We start from the raw sequence: 16,125 nt of genomic DNA on the forward strand, positions 1-16,125 counted from the left end.
AGACCATGATTGGTAAGGGCCAGGGGGAAATTTGGTCAGGACACTGGGGTAACACCTCTACTCTTTTCAAGAAATGCCCCGGGATTTATAATGACCACAGAGTGTCAGGATCTCACTTTACATCTCATCCAAAGGACGGTGCCTTTTTACAGTATTTACAGTAGGAGGAAGTTTGACTGAAGAGAAAGCGACTGCTTTATTCTGCTATCGAAACCACGCAAAATATACGCACACATGAGGAGACCGACGGAAAACGTACACAGTTTAGGGTGGTAACTCGTTAACTACAGGCTATAGACTTATAAAGCTACACAGGACACTAAAGCTACTATAACACTATTTACATCAGCAGGGTCAGCTGCTGGTCATTGTGCTGACCCTCAGACTCCCCCCGGCTACAACTCCCAGCCTGCTTCGCGGTACCCTGAGTGCCTAGGTGTGCTTCCTCCTCACCACCGGGCGAGGGCCCTACAATATATTTTAGATTACAAAATATAAATGCGGGAGCTGAAAGAATCTTGCAACCGATCTTTTCCACAATTTGAAAAAAACTACACCAGAAATCCTAAATCAAAGCTGGGATCCAGGAGCCGTCGTTCAAAGCAGAAAGCCAGGAGTCCGAAACCGAGGAGTGTACTTTCCGCAATCCAGAGGCCACAGGTCCAACAGGGACAAGCAGTTCCAAGCTGAAGAGGTGTAAACGAGAACAAGCGAAAAGCAATAATAAAGCTCACATGGACTCCGAGCGAGGAGGTCAGGGAAGACTGTGCTTCAGTGTATAATGAGATGGTGGTGTGGTGGTGAATTAGTGATCCGGTAGGTTGCCTAATTCAGCGTGGTCTACGCAACAGGGAAGCGGGGATCATAACAAGTAGCAAAGGAGCATTTTTTTCAAACATCGGCTGCATAGAGCCCTGTTACTCAGGAGTTAGTCAACGAGGCTCCCAAGTAGAGCTGGGTGTTGTAACTTGGGCATTTCTATCCACCTCCATCTGAGGGTTTATGGCAGAAACTAAACTACACTTTGCCCAATACACAGCTCATCTGTGCTTCAGAATGGAATGTGTTCAACAACTGTATAGAATAGTATGTCTTTCAGGGCGCCTTTTTGAGGAAGGAAAATAATTCCCTCTTGCAAACAGGTTTCCTTTTCCTGCAGGTGTCACTCATCTAACATGCTTTATGCTCAGCTGCTGAATGATACACATCTGCTGTAGTCTTACCTGGCTGCTGCTTGAACTCAGTGTCTTACTGATACATACTCCAGAGAGGCTCTTTCCATTCAGACTGATATAACCTCTGACACCACCTTTTGTTTGTGTAACCATGGAGAGTACCAATATCAATTAATTCTTTCGCACAATGTGTTTTACAAGAGTCTTGTACATACATCGTTGGATATATATATACTGTAGGACAAGTTATTTTATAGGCTAAAATACCACATAATAATCCAATTTAAAGTATTGCAAAAGAGAAAGTCAACATACAGAGGCACTGTCTATACTTTACACATGCAAAAGCTTTTAACATTGCACTCTTTCAGTAAGAGTGTTCTCACAAAGGACACCGAGATTTGCCACTCTTCACAAAGCGCTGTCCATTGTTCTTGAAAAGCTTGAAATTCCCCCTGGTCTGCATTTTTTTTCTGCTGCAGTAACATTTTCACATGTTGTTGTCTGTTAACATGGAACAAGAAAGCAAAATATTTATTAAAACATAAATATTGTAGTATTATTAACTGAAGATATTTCCTTTCAGTGACTTGGTCAGTGACTTGTACAGCTGTTCAGCTCATTGTAAGCCACCATTAGTTCTATATGCAGTTCAAAGCCACAGTCAAGTCCATATTTGTGAGCTTATTTGGGGAGCTGCTGGGATGAGACAAGACCTTTTCTCCTGACATCAGTCCAGTAGAACTGTGGACCAGCTCTCACATGGGATCAACAGAGACTTCACTAACTCACTGCTGAGGTTCAGGCAGAATATCCCACAGTGTTGACCTCTCACAAACATGCTTTTTATTTACAGGTCAGACACATTGTTAAGCAAGATGTTCTCAATTTGAAAATTTGAGCAGTTCTATGTTCAATTTACAAGAGTTGATCTGTTTTACAATCTTGTGCAATGACCTCACATCTCTAGACAACTAATATCAGAGTTTGTTTCCTGCTTTTCTAGGCACACAGAGCTGTCTGTTAATCACATGAAGGACACCTGATGTCAGGAACTAACGAGGATTAGAACAATATCCACTGGTGCTCTAATAATGTTAGACACCAGATATTGCAATAGAAGATCGTAGGTCGACTGCATTATTTTAAAACTAATTTGACTAAAATCTCAAATTAAATTGAAGATATATCCGTTTCTCCTTTATGTGACAGGTGCAGATCTTCTGAAGGCTGTGCCCCAAGTTATATAAACTTTGGGTAGAAATATTTCAGTGGTACTCAAAGGTGTTTGGGAAGAATATACCCCAGACCCTGAATTAGCACTCTCTGGTTGTTCAGCGACAATGTTCACATTAACCATCAGCACTGGCGTTTGGAATAATTGTGGCTGAACAAAATTGCTTCTATGGCACAAGCAATCTGGAGCCATGTCATGAGATCTGGGGCCCTTTTCCTCAATATATTTAAAAACATAGAGCTTTGTTGTTGTTGTTGTGTGATTATGGCTGTTGCAAATTTTGACTTAACAAGAAAACTGGTAAAAAGGCAGAAGCAAATTTGAGGATTTTTAATCTATTGTCTGTTTTTCATGTTTCTCATTAAAAATATCAAAGCTTTTTTGAAGATCCCAGAGAAGTCTATCCAGAGGCCAGTCAGCCAAGCAGCAGTGCCACCTAGTGGTCAGAAAGCTGAGCACAGACGGGTAGGATTATAACGACATGAGGGATAATGTGGGAAAAATTATAAAGCAAATATTGTTAGGATACATAGTTAAGTGTAACATTTAAATAAGGAAATGCTATACAAAAACTGTACCACTAGTAATGCTTCATTTCAAGTTCACCATCTGTTGCAACAAAGTTTTTGCTCTGGAATCAGCCCAAACTGTGAAGAGTGACCAGATACATTCTCAGGTTCACGTGATTGTCCTGCACTGTTCAGAGGCCCAATTTATGTATTGAAAATCCTGAAGGGCAACAACAACTCTACTGTATGACCTTCACCTTCCTGTCTGGAAACAGGAGTCACTTCTGTGCACAAAGTGTGGTCAGAAGTACTGTGTGGAACCATATTGTTGCAGTTGGTAATGATCTTTTACAAAAAGATATCTCAATGACATTGTATCAGCAATTGTCACGTACTCAGCCTACTTTAAAAGTTTAATTCTACATTAAAGATAAAAGGAAAAACTGATTACAAGTAAGGAAATAAAAATGTAAACAATCACCTGAAAAAAAGTCACAGTTGAGTGGACTGTACACAATACTGCTTCACTTGATTACACATGCACACACAACTTGGTAAAGTACTAATAGGGGTTATTTTTGTAATGTGTTGTAGGTATTCATGTGGCAACTGCATCTTCAATTGTACAAGTTCACCAAGCCACATCCCACTGAACTAGTTACAGCAATGAAGTATCACACCTAAACCTGAGTTAAACCTCGGGTGAGTATTCAACCATGAAGGTGAACTCTCTTGTAAAAAAAAAAAAAAAAAGGCACCCAGTAACCATGGTCAGGGATGTAATAGAAAGTTAAGACCAAGTGCTTTGCACTGACACATTATGGGAACAAATATTACACTGGAGTGGTTTAGGGTTAAGAGAGTGGAAGGCCTTGAGGACCCCAGTCACAGCCTCAACTTACATCCCTGTTTAGGGCCACTGGAAGAGACCGATCAGTGATGCTCCACAAGAAACATGGGGGCACTTTAGCCAATCCAGTCATGCACAAAACTGGGACTAAGCCACTGTGGAATCAGACTAGGTGTTTCATTATCTTATTTCAGGCAAAGGGCCATGTGAGTAGAGGGCTTTCAGGTCTGGATATTAATGTCTAATGGGACATGCCAGGTAGTCTTCCTCATTAAATCAGGAGGACTGGTTTTAAGATCATTAACCAATTTGAAGCTACAGAATTAGACACCACAGAAGAACAGGGTTTTTCAGGCATTTTTATTGCAGCACAGAGAAAACCCAAGACGGGCATTAATGCCTCATTCCACTCTGAATCCTTCATGCAGCCCAGTCATGCCTGTCACTTTCCACTCAGGACCAGACCACACAGGCTGCTCAGACCTGGCACCTCTGGACTCGGCCATCTTTGCACACAACCCAGAGGATTCCTCGGTCATAGGACACATGCCTGGCCACACCAGCTGCCCTTAGAGCCCACCAGCTCCTGCCAAAGGGGTTACAGGCATCAACACCAAGCCTGCAGGAAAAGGCTCAGGGTTAGAGCAGCCCAGAATTAGGACAGTCATTCATGCAACCATGTGCATTAAACCCTCCCCCAGCTCACCTCTTGAAGACCACTCCATTCCTGTTCACCCCATACACACTGCCATCTGAGCCCACCTCCACCAGGGACAGGGAGCCTTGAATGGGGTACCACCTGTCAGAGCCTCTGCAGGAATCCCCACTCACATCCAGCTTGACGAAGATCTGGTCCAACCTGTTCACTCCCCAGCAGCCAAAAGGCCCACAGGAATAGTACTTGAGGGAGCCCACAACAGGAATCCAGGGGATGTTGCCCTGGCCAGCATACTGCAGCACAGGCCCGCTGTTCAGGCAGAAGATGGAATTGGCAGCATTGACACCAACCACGAACTTGTCTCCACCAGCATCAATCTGGATGAGGGAGCCTGCAGAGGAGAGCAAGAAATACAGCTGATCTCAGCAGGGGGCAGTGCAGTGCTCATTCCTCAGTATTGGTCATGAACACTTGAGGAATGAAAGATGTTCTGGCTGAAAGCAGCCACTAACTATGGATAAACTTGAAAGCCATCATTTCTAACCCATATAGATCAGCTGCAGCCTCACCTGGCTGTACTTGGATCCACCTTCCCCGAAGCCACTTGAACACAAGGCTGGCGAGACTCACACTCCAGAGCCCTGCTGGCCCCACACTCACATGTTTCCCCTTCATGGCCAGAGAGACCCAGCTGTTGCCCTGGTAGCTGACCAGGTTGTCTGCATTGTCGACTCCACACACCCTTCCAGCACCAGCATCTATCTGCTTCAGACTGCCAGGCACAGCCCGACACTGCAGGGCTTCAGCCACAGACACTGGGAAGGAGAGGACACCACTGGGTCAATGATCATGTGGAAGCAGCCTGGGCTGAGGGCAACATAGTCCCTCCGTGTCGGATGCTCATGATCCTAAGTCAATATACGAGGAAAGAAGAAACAAGCCAATAGGGCATTAATGAATCAGCAACAACGTCAAGTGAACAGAGCTCCATACACAGAACCAAAGGTTTGCAGAACTTCAAGAGCACACAAACATCCATGTCATGGATTTAACACTCAGGCAGCATCTATACTCAAGATCAAATACCTATACTGACATCCTTAAATACTAGCAGCATGCAGTTCATCCTCCCATCTGCCTTTAGGATGCTCATTTTAGTCAAAGTAAGAAACCCAAACCTTACCTAGAAAGAATCCTACAAGCAAACACAACACACAGCCTCTCCCTTCCATGTTGATGAGTGATCACACGAACCTCATAAATGGTATAAACCCCCACAGTGGCCTTTATATACTCAAGACTGCTGGGCTTCAGCTCCTACACACACCTGTCTAACCAGGTGTTAAATTGTGAACCATAATGAGCTGCTGATTGAATCACTCAAGTATCAATTACAGAAGACATCATTCATTATTTTCTTTCCATAGACCTTATCCTCAGGGTTTAGGAATCATGGCGACAAGAACTGAAATTGAAGCCCAGTGCTTCAGATAGTCATGAGCTGGATTAGTACTAATACCAGCAGTGACATCCTCCAGTAGTGCAGGTCAGGGGTGGTCTAAATTAGATAACGAGACAAATAGTTTCATTGCAAAGCTGAATGTTTGGTTACTCTTGCTCTTTGTCATGAGATATTTTTTTTCATTTCAGATTTGATCTCCCAGATTAAAGATTACATTTTTCTGAGCAATTAGAGGAAAATATCTGGGCCCTAGACTGAAATATTCCAAGTCCAGTCTTGTTTTCTCAGTTAATGTCATGTGGGAGAGGATTAGTGATAATTCAAATCTATGAAAGCACAAGTTCCTGCATTCAGAATGGGGAATTAATGATAGTGTAGCTCTTAAAGCACTTAATTCACGAGTGACCATTTGAACAGCACAGTGGTGTGGATTAAGGACTGCAGCCTCACAGTTCCTGGGTTGATGTCCAACCGAATTTCCTGCTGTGTGGAGCTTGCATGTCTTCCATGCGGATTTTCTCTATGGGATGTAATGGAAAGTTACTGAAAAAAAGTGTTTTATCCTAAATATGTCAGTTTACGGGCAGAGCTGTGTTGTAAAAGCAGCTGGATTCTTAGAACAAAGTGTGATTGTACCCAGCGAGTCAAGGCCATGGGATGTTCTAAGAATATGTTGATCTCTGTCCCAGCAAAAAGGCGATGGGTAACTGCACGTAGCTGTCTTCTCTGTCCTAAGCCTAAGACCTATAAGGACTGGAAAATGACTGTCTCGCCTGTCTTTGTTTTACCAACCTACCATAATGAAGTAAACAAGTTGAGGTGTTGCATCAGCTAAGTGTGTAAAATAAGGGACCTTTTCCTATTTTACTTTGAAAATCAGATCTCACTTGCTGCACAGACTGGTGGTTGCTGTTTTTCCCTATTGCGCAATATGAATAAATGCCTTACTGAGTGAATGAGAACACCTCTCCTGGCTCGTCTTTGATAAAATTCCAAGACAGGGACCAGTTTGCTGCCAATTTAGAAAGGCATCTTGGCTTTTCAAAATAGTTTACATGTATGTAAAAAGTTATGTCAATGATTAAAAAATTGCAGCTTAACACAGACAACACAGCAACAGTGTAACGAATGATACAATAATAATAATACTATACATACAGTACAATCAGTACAGTGAGAAGTGCACTACGAAGAGTTACTCACAGTCCAGAACACACAAAGAACAGAACAGTACACAAATTGCACAATATAAATATGAATATAAATGTATTGCACAGGTCCCTGGCATATATTGCCCAAAAACGGTTTTAAACGGGAAAAAGAAAAAGAACAGCTGTATCAGTTTACTGTTCAGTCCAGAAACAGGTCCCTGTCAATGTTGCCTCTGCCCAGACACACAGTGGATGCGTTGTACAGTCTTATGGCAGAAGGCAAGAATGACCTCCTGTAGCGCTCCCTGTCGCACCGTGGTTCGATCAGTCTATTGCTGAACGTGCTCTTCAATCTCACAAGCATGTCATAGAGGGGATGGGAGACGTTGTCCATGATGGCCTCTAGTTTGGACACCATTCTCCTCTTGGCCACTACCTCCAGGGGGTCCAGGCCAGACCCAATGACAGAGCTTGCTCTCCTGATGAGCTTGTTCAGCCTGTTAGAATACACTGCTCTAATCCCAGGGTCCCAGCATACCACTGCGTAGAAAATGGCACTCTCCACCAACTGATAGAACATATGTAGCATCTTACTACATACATTGAAGGACCTGAGCCTCCTCAAGAAGTAAAGTCGGCTCTGACCCTTCTTGTAGATGGCCTCGATGTTCTTAGACCATTCCATCGTCAATGTGCACTCCCAGGTACTTGTACGAGTCCACCATCTCCACGCCACTCCCATGGATATAGACAGGAGTATGTTTGACGCTTTTCCTCCTGAAATCTACCACCAGTTCCTTTATCTTTGTTACATTCAATTGCAGGTGGTTCTCCCCACACCACTCCACAAAGCTGCTGACCTCTTCCTCTGCACTCTTGCTCCTGCCCATTCTTGATACATCCCACTGTAGCGGCAAGGCTTATTAAAATACAGGAATTAAGTTTGCTGCTCCCTTGCCAGTCCCTCTCTCCTTCATCTCAGTGGTGCTGGATACAGAGAGGCCATTCCAGTTGGTTCACATTTAAGGTGTTTTTCTAGTCGATAGAGTGTCCTGATAAGGAACAACTCCCAAAGCTGAGATTCTCCAGCAACCCTAATAAATGGCCATCTCTTGCGCCTTACTGTCTGGGAGAGTCTTATTCAAAGATGTTTACAACCCTAAGGTCAGAGTGCATTGTTACCCATCCTCAGCCAACCAGGAACTGGTAGGGCAGGTTAACCCCACGTGGGTCTCGAATGCCCACAGAACTTTCAACCAACGAACGACCGTAGTTCCTCCAGGTAAAATAGGCAGCACAGGGCTTCTTTGGGGCGCCTCCCGGACATTCTCAGACTCAGGTCCTCCTGGACATCCTCAGACTCAGCTCGGACCACCATGTAAAGGCCAGTGTGTCCGAGAGTCAGAACTTCACTTCAACAAGTGAACTACGGTCAGAACTGTGGACAGCTGAATCTGTGGATTCAGGACTTGCGCTACATCAGGAACGAACCGGTCTTCTTCCTGTCTAAAAAGTGTGACCTGCTTGGACCCACAGTCACTTTTCTCCTGAGAACAAACTCTGCTAGTTTCAGCCAACACTAACTAGCCGGTCTTCAGAGAACATCAGCACAACACTGCAGCAGAAATCTCTCCCACTTTTCTCTCGCTGAACCAGCACTGCCTGGCACCGAGCCAGAGAACGCCGATTGGACACAGCAACAAGCCTGAAGCTGTTTGTGTCCGCGGGAGTTCTGAATCCACACAGATTGGATGAGTATTCAACATTCTGCATTACAGCTCGAGAATTCAATTGTTACCTCAACCTGAGATTATATCAATTTAATTCCTATGAGTGATGTACTTGCTTTTGAGTATCTAGTGTAGAAGTTGTAATCCAAGTTCATTTACGAAACGGTCTAAATGAATGATATACTGAACGTATGTCCCTCTTGGTTTGTAACTCTTCATGACTGAATATATACCTTTTGTATTCTGCTAACCCTCACAATAAGATCTGTTATGTTTATATGCACATTTTATGTATTAATAAATGTATTGTGGTGTATTAGTATCCGTGTGTGCGTTGCTGAGTATCCCTCTGGGTCGGTCTTATAATAGCCATCAAAGAATCATTTTGTGACTTAATGCTACAATTAATAATTGTCCCAGTAAATGCACAAAACCCCTACATTTATTGGTGTCTCATGAGAGGATGCCTACCCCACAATTGCACAATTGCAGCACATCTGAGAACTTCTGCAGGTGGCATGACTCTGAGTTGTATTTAAAGTCCAAAGTATAGAGGGTGAAGCGGAACGGAGAAAGAACTGTCTCTGAGGAGCCCCTGTGTTACTTACTACCTGTTCAGACACACAGTTCTGAAGTCTCACAGACTGTGGTCTGCCTGTCAGATAGTCAGTGATCCACAAGATCATGGAGGCACTGACTTGTATCTCCTCCAGCTTCCTCCTTAGAAGTAAGGGCTGGATAGTATTGAAGGCACTGGAGAAGTCAAAAAACATAATCCTTACAGTGCTGCCAGCCTTGTCCAGGTGTGAGTAGGCCCTTAGCAGCATGTAGATGATTGCAACCTCCACACCAAAACTGGGCTGGTAGGCGAACTATAGGGTGTCCAGTGATAAACTAACTAGAGATCTCAGGTGGGATAAGACCAGCCTCTCTAGTGCCTTCATGACATGAGAAGTCAGCTCTACTGGTCTGTAGTCATTGAGGACAGAGGGGCACCCTTTCTTTGGTACCGGGACTAGGCATGATCTCTTCCAGAGCACAGGGACTCTCTCCAAGCGCAGTCTCAGGTTGAACAGTCGCTGGAGCACTCCACTCAGCTGATCCGCACAAGCCCTCAAAACTCTGGGACAGACGTCATCTGGACCTGTGGCCCTACCGTGGTGAAGCCTCTTCAGCTCCCTCTGTGAGGGGATGTGTGTTGAGCCACAAAGGACCCTAAATCAAACCTGTTAAAAACTGGTTCAACTCGTTGGGCATCTCCAGGTTCCCCTCCGTTGCACCCCCAGCCTTTTTGAAGCCAGCGATCTCTCACATGCTCCTCCATACGTCCCTCACCCTACAGCTTGTCCTCTACCTTCCTCCTGTAGGCGTCCTTGTTCTCTCTAAACTTCTGCTTTAGCTCCCTCTGTACACCTCTTCCTTATCCCCCCTCCTAAAGGCTCTCTTCTTATCATTCAGAAGAGCCTTCAGGTCGCTGGTGATCCAGGGTTTGTTATTGGAAAAGCAGTGTACGTCTTTGGTGGGGATGGTGTTGTGTACGCAGAAGTTAATGTAGTCAGTGACACAGTCCACCATGTTGTCTATGTCGTCCCCATGTGGTTCGCACAGCACATCCCAGTTGGTAGCCTCCAGACCACCACATAGATCCTCCATAGCCTCCTGAGACCATCTCCTCACAGTCCTAATGCCCGAGGTTGGCGCTGGACAATAGGCGTGTATAGTGGTGTAAGCAAGACAAGGTTGTGATCTGATCTGCCAAGGTGGGGAAGGGCTGTGGAACTATATGCATCCTTAGCGTTGGCATAAAATAAGTCCAGTGTTTTCTTTTCTCTGGTCGGGCACTTAACAAACTGGGGGAAAGTAGGCAAAGTGATGGAAATAGAGAAGTGGTTTAAGTTCCCTGAAATAGCTATAAAAGCACTAGGGTGCTTTGTTTGTAGCCTGGCTGTGACTGTGTGTATGATGTCACACGCTGCCTCTGCGTTCGCCGTGGGTGGAATGTAAACAACAACAAAGATGGTGCATGTAAACTCCCGCGGCAGATAGTATGGATGCAGTCCTATGGCAACCAGTTCAATGTCCGGGTTACAGAAGCGCTCCTTTACATGAATATGTCCAGGATTACACCATCTGTTGTTGACAAGCAGAGCGAGCCCCCTCCTTTCCTCTTACAGCTCACGGCGTTTCTGTCCGCCCGCACCGGCTGAAAGCCGCCGATGGTAACATTTGAGCCAAGTCTCGGTGAAACACATGATACTGTATTCTCTATACTCCCTCTGGCTCCTCACCAGTTCGTCCATCTTGTTCACTAAGGACCTCGCATTTCCCATAATGATCGAAGGAAGATAGGGTTTAGATCTCCTTCTCTTTGCCTTTCGCGTCACACCAGCTCTACAGCCTCGGCTTCTCCTCCTCAGCTACTCTGGAACTGATGGCTTCTCTCCAGTGAGTAGAGCTGGACGCGTTAGCGCTATCAGCTGGTTCCGCGTGTAGACAATGCCTTTGTAGCTATCGGCATTGCAACCCGATAGAAACAGAGGTCCGAGTATTAGAAAAAACAAGAAAAAGTATCTCCGCTTTCCTAGCATCCATCATGTTGTGATCACAAATCTAGTTGCCGGCAAGGGTATGAAGAAAAAACACTAACACACTACCATTAACTAACTGAAAGAAACAAAAAGACAACAAAAAGACACAGAGCTGCTGTAGCAGGCTGCCACTAACACAGCGCCATCTTCTTAGATGCGTTGTTGTAGCTGCTTGTTACCCTGTTTAAGGTAGAAGGTCACCCCTGTCTTAAGCAAGACATCCCACTGATTCTCTCAACGTTGATCTGCCAGTCCAGATGTAAAGAGATGAGCACGTGGGGTTCAATCTGGAGCTCATACAGGACTGTGCCACAGTCAAGGGATTCACAGTCTGTCTTGGATCTCCATTAACTCACTTGTGAGTTTCGGTTCAGTGCTGCAGGGGTTCAGGCAAAGACCTTCAAGCTTGTGGTGGTGGAACATCTGTTCCAGTGTGGGCTGCCCACGAAAGACCTGCTTTGATATGATTGGAGACATAAGACTTCAAATCAGCTTTCTAGATGAAGTGAAAAACAACTGAGCCGCCCTGCAGTGAATGGAACCTTTCTGAGCTGCTGTACATATCAGAAAGCACTCTGGATCCTTCTGGATTCTCTCAGAGGTTGACAGCTCAGGGGATTCATTTTGTGTTGAATGTGGAGTTAGTCTTCTCCACAGCCTTCTCATAATGACCTGATTCTATACCAGATTTAAAATCACAGCTATTGATTTCACATGGGGTCATAAACTGCATATCATTTATTTTAATGATGGTGCTTGTTTTACAATAAAACTGAAAAAAAAACAATTAACAAAACATCTGATTCAGCATAATCAAGTCCAATATAATAAAGTTTATAAAGTGTCAACATGATTAGAGATGAGGCAAGAAGATTTCAAATAGGATCCTGAACAGTGCTCCCAGGAGAAACAAATACAACTCAAATTGAACTTTATTGCCATATGTAACTTATACTCATTTTTCTAAAACTGATATACTGGCAGGATGTAACACTGAGTTTTTGTCAGAGTTCCATCTCTGTTTACATCATGCTAAGTCTTGAGGAAGAGCTGCTAACAGTGTCCTGTTGTTCCTTGTCCCACTGTAGCTGCAGCCCAGAGCTCCCTGCAGTGCAGAGCACCTGACTCGTGTGCTTGTGGAGGATGTGCTGCTACTGCCTCTGCAGGATCCCAGGGGCCCTGAGCTCCAGGACTGCTAGACGCAGCCGCTAGTGTTTGGTTCAGGCGGCAGACGGTGTCTTAAGAATACCTGCTCTTGCATTGTGGAACCTGTGAAAATTCACAATGGCTGTACATTCTTTTGCAGAGCACAATCCCTGACACATGTGCTGTACCCTTTTCTTAAAAATGACTCATTTCCAAGGTTTTGAAAAGGAGACATTAATTTGGAAAACATTGGCAGAGTATTTAATATTTAAATGATTAATTAAAGATTTGACATTTGTGTACAATCACACACCCGATTCCTAGTCTCTACTTCGTCCTCTTCATCTGCTGCATCTGGTCAAGCTGCTTGGACCAAGGCTGCACTCACAGGGTTGTGTGTTTTTTCAGTCTGTGTCAAGGAGGCCCTGAAGGAGTATGTCCTGATGAGCTTTGTGGCATCCCTTCACAACCCCAGCAATCAGGTACAGTCAGAGCTGCAGTGATCTGGCCTCACTGTGCTGCCATGTGTCTGTGCTCTGTATTCTGCTGCGCCTGGGAATGTGTGAAGTACTCCTGAGGTGTGTGGAAGGTGTGAGGGTGTTTGTGTGTCTCAGCGTGTGCAGACTGGTCCTCTGCAAACTGGATGTGCTGTTATTCCTGTCCTCAGGTGAAGTATCTGGAGTCGCAGGTCCTGATTGAAATGGGGCAGAAGGGCTACCTGGGGCTGGCGGGCACATTCATAGCTCTGGAGTACATAGTAAAGAACTGTGCCCTTGCAGATGACACCACCCAGGTATGGAGCTGCAGTTTACGGTTCTTTGTCAGTAATGTTCCTGAATGAACATGAAATAAAACCTTGGACTTCCTGTTGAGCAGCGCCCTGAGAACTGTCAGTCCATCCCAAGTGTTTGGCTTTACCTCTTCTTGCACAGGATGAGCATGTCCCTGCTCCACACCCAGTGGGATAATGTGTGTGTTTCTGTGTGTTCAGGCCGAGCAGAGTGAGAGCAGCAGCACTGTGAGGCAGAGCTTTGAGGCTGTGCTGGCCTGCTGGTGTGCCGATGAGAGTGTGACTGAAGTAAGTGCCTCTGTCTACAGTCTCTGCCACCTGAGACTGGAAACCTCTTCCAGCTCGATGCCCAGGCAGACTGTTGTCAAGCCTGTCTATTATCTCTTCCTGTATCCTTTCATCCTCTTTCACTGTGTTTCTTTAGAAAGTGGTGCTGCTTTGGTCGTACCTGCTGAAGTTCCTCACCTGGAGGAGTTATGAGCTTGGTTAGTATTGGGGATCAGATGGAGTGTCACAGTCCAGTCCAGAGCAAATTTGCTCCTTGGTTCTGGGACTAATGATTGCCTCCCCTGTGTGTCTGCAGCTCCTCTCTAACACACTGAGCACAGTGGCGGATGAGGTGTGGGCCTGTAGGCTCACTCAGGACACAGTCAGAGTGCTCTACCCTCTCAGCTCCACCTCTGAGGAGAAGGTGAGTCTGACAAAAGGCTGAGCTACATGAGAATCTGGGACTTTTACTCACTAAATGTCTTATTCCTCACCTAGTGTTGTGACGTAGTGACATAGCAGGTTTGTCTGTAATTTGCTGTGTATTGGATGTTGTAAGGTGTGTGGCTGTTCAGGCTAGATTCATTCATGTGAGCTGTGAGCTGTGTTTCCATGAGCAGTGTTTGATTGTCCAGTAGAGGAGAGAGCCCATTCAGTGTGAAATGTGTGTTCTGCGCTCTACTTCAGTATGTTGTCTCCAGAGCTAACATGTCCTCTCAGTGCAGCTGTACAGAGCAGGCTCCTGAGCTCAGTGCTCACTGTCCTCTTCTCCGGTGTCACAGCCCTTCCTGTACCAGTGTGTCAGTGCAGCTGCCCAGAACATCTCTCAAAAGGAGACTGTGAGAGATGCGCTTCAGGACAGTCTACAGGAAGTTCATTTTGAGAATCCTGCAGAGAGAGAGGTAAGGTGATCTGTTCCCACTCCTCACACAGACTCAGGGCTTCTACTGCTTCTACAGCCATGAAAACTGTAATTCTCTGAGTGTTTTCTTTCTACACAACTGATGGACAGACAAGGAGTATCTTTGAAAATCTTCCCATCTGACCTCATACATGGAGTATGTACTTTTCCCAAGAGAAGCATGTTCTACCTTCTTCAGAAAGTCACTGAAAGCTGAGATATGTTATTCTAGAAACTGACAACATATGAATGGAAAGTAAACATTATACCATCGATCTCTGGTATTCCTTTAAAGGGGAACTGTAACACATTTTTATATTTAGAGCTTAGAAACTATCAGCATTGATGAGTGTATTTTAAACCACAATAAAGGTCAGATGTAAGCTGGAGTCTATTAAGACAGTCTAGCTGATAAATTGAACTGACTTGTTAATTCTGAATGCAGATCACACTGGAAACTTTCTGTGGTTAAATGTCTGCAGCACAACCTGTACGTATTCACTCGTACCTTACAGTACATGTATCATTTTAGCGACTAGTGAGCAGGAAGGGCCGCTTCACGGCGCAATTCATACGAACTCTCGCTCTCCCCGTGGAGAGAACAGGGGTTTGTGACAATATGGCGACTTACAGAACTTTCAAAACGTTCATGATTTTGTGGTTAATTCGATATTTGTCAATGTTTTCTATGCCGTTAATCAATTCATTTTGCTACAGAGATTTACTAACCGGTCTGAGAAACTGGGACTGCAGTTCCCCTTTGAAATTCTATCGGAAAGCTGGGCGGCGCATGAAGAACCTTTGACAGGCTTCCGTCACCTTGCCAAGACGTCACCTTTAATAATCAGCTCTTGCAGGTCCAGTCACTCGGAATGCTCCGGCTGCCACAAAGAGCACTGCAGCAGATCGAAAGGTATTGCCCAACACCGTTTCATATTTGCAGATGTTCAGGTGCAGGACAGCATTACTCTGCTAAACTGCCACGTGGCACAGTGAATCCTTAATGTGCCATGTATCTAACACACAGTAAATCTTACTTTTATAATTAAAATTAAATGTCTATTACTTATATCTGATGTACTGATATGTGACCATCTTTGTGTATTCTTTCAAGTTAATTGAATTGAATTAAGTCAGGAAGAATGTATCTGAATCTTATGTTAAGAAACGCCACATCAATTAAACAACAGCTGAGAAGTTTAAAAACATTTTAAATAACGTTTCATGCACAGTGTCACCCCCTTCTTGCAACGATCTGGTTCATGCTCGGAAACTTAAGAATATCACACTCACTCATGAATGAGGAGATACAGTACTTCAGCTTAAGAGAAATTGTCGCAAATCAGAGTGCTTACTGAGAAAACCTAAACTGCAGGTTCATTATGACTTTCTGAGAGAACAGATTTCCACCTACAATACTTCCATAAAAAGGGCAAGACAGTTGTACTTCTCTAATGTAATTAACAAACACAAAGATAACACTAAAGTACTTTTTTCCCCACTATAGACAGTTTAATAAACCTTACTTTTTCTCGTATTTTTTCTTATGATGTATCTTCTATAAAATGTGAAGATGTTTGCAATTCATTTCCAAGATAAAATTATTGATTAGACAGAATATAGCTCAGACAACAACGACGAGTCTCATCGATTGTCCTGAT

At 44.5% G+C, this 16,125-nt stretch overlaps 1 protein-coding gene across 1 annotated transcript; it reads right to left on the reverse strand.

The window, feature by feature from the left end:
• Window positions 1-4,112: 4,112 nt before the first annotated feature.
• On the reverse strand, window positions 4,113-5,673 carry LOC148639793 (fish-egg lectin-like). Its single transcript, XM_088620972.1, has 4 exons — window positions 5,613-5,673; window positions 4,999-5,244; window positions 4,478-4,820; window positions 4,113-4,390 (listed from the first exon to the last, which is right to left on the reverse strand). The coding sequence occupies exons 1-4, from the start codon at window positions 5,659-5,661 to the stop codon at window positions 4,249-4,251; spliced, it is 780 nt and encodes a 259-aa protein (XP_088477098.1). The 5' UTR covers window positions 5,662-5,673; the 3' UTR covers window positions 4,113-4,248.
• Window positions 5,674-16,125: the final 10,452 nt, after the last annotated feature.

Source organism: Lepisosteus platostomus, chromosome 26, assembly GCF_059453375.1.
Source record: "Lepisosteus platostomus isolate fLepPlt1 chromosome 26, fLepPlt1.hap1, whole genome shotgun sequence".
Lineage (NCBI taxonomy): Eukaryota > Metazoa > Chordata > Actinopteri > Semionotiformes > Lepisosteidae > Lepisosteus > Lepisosteus platostomus.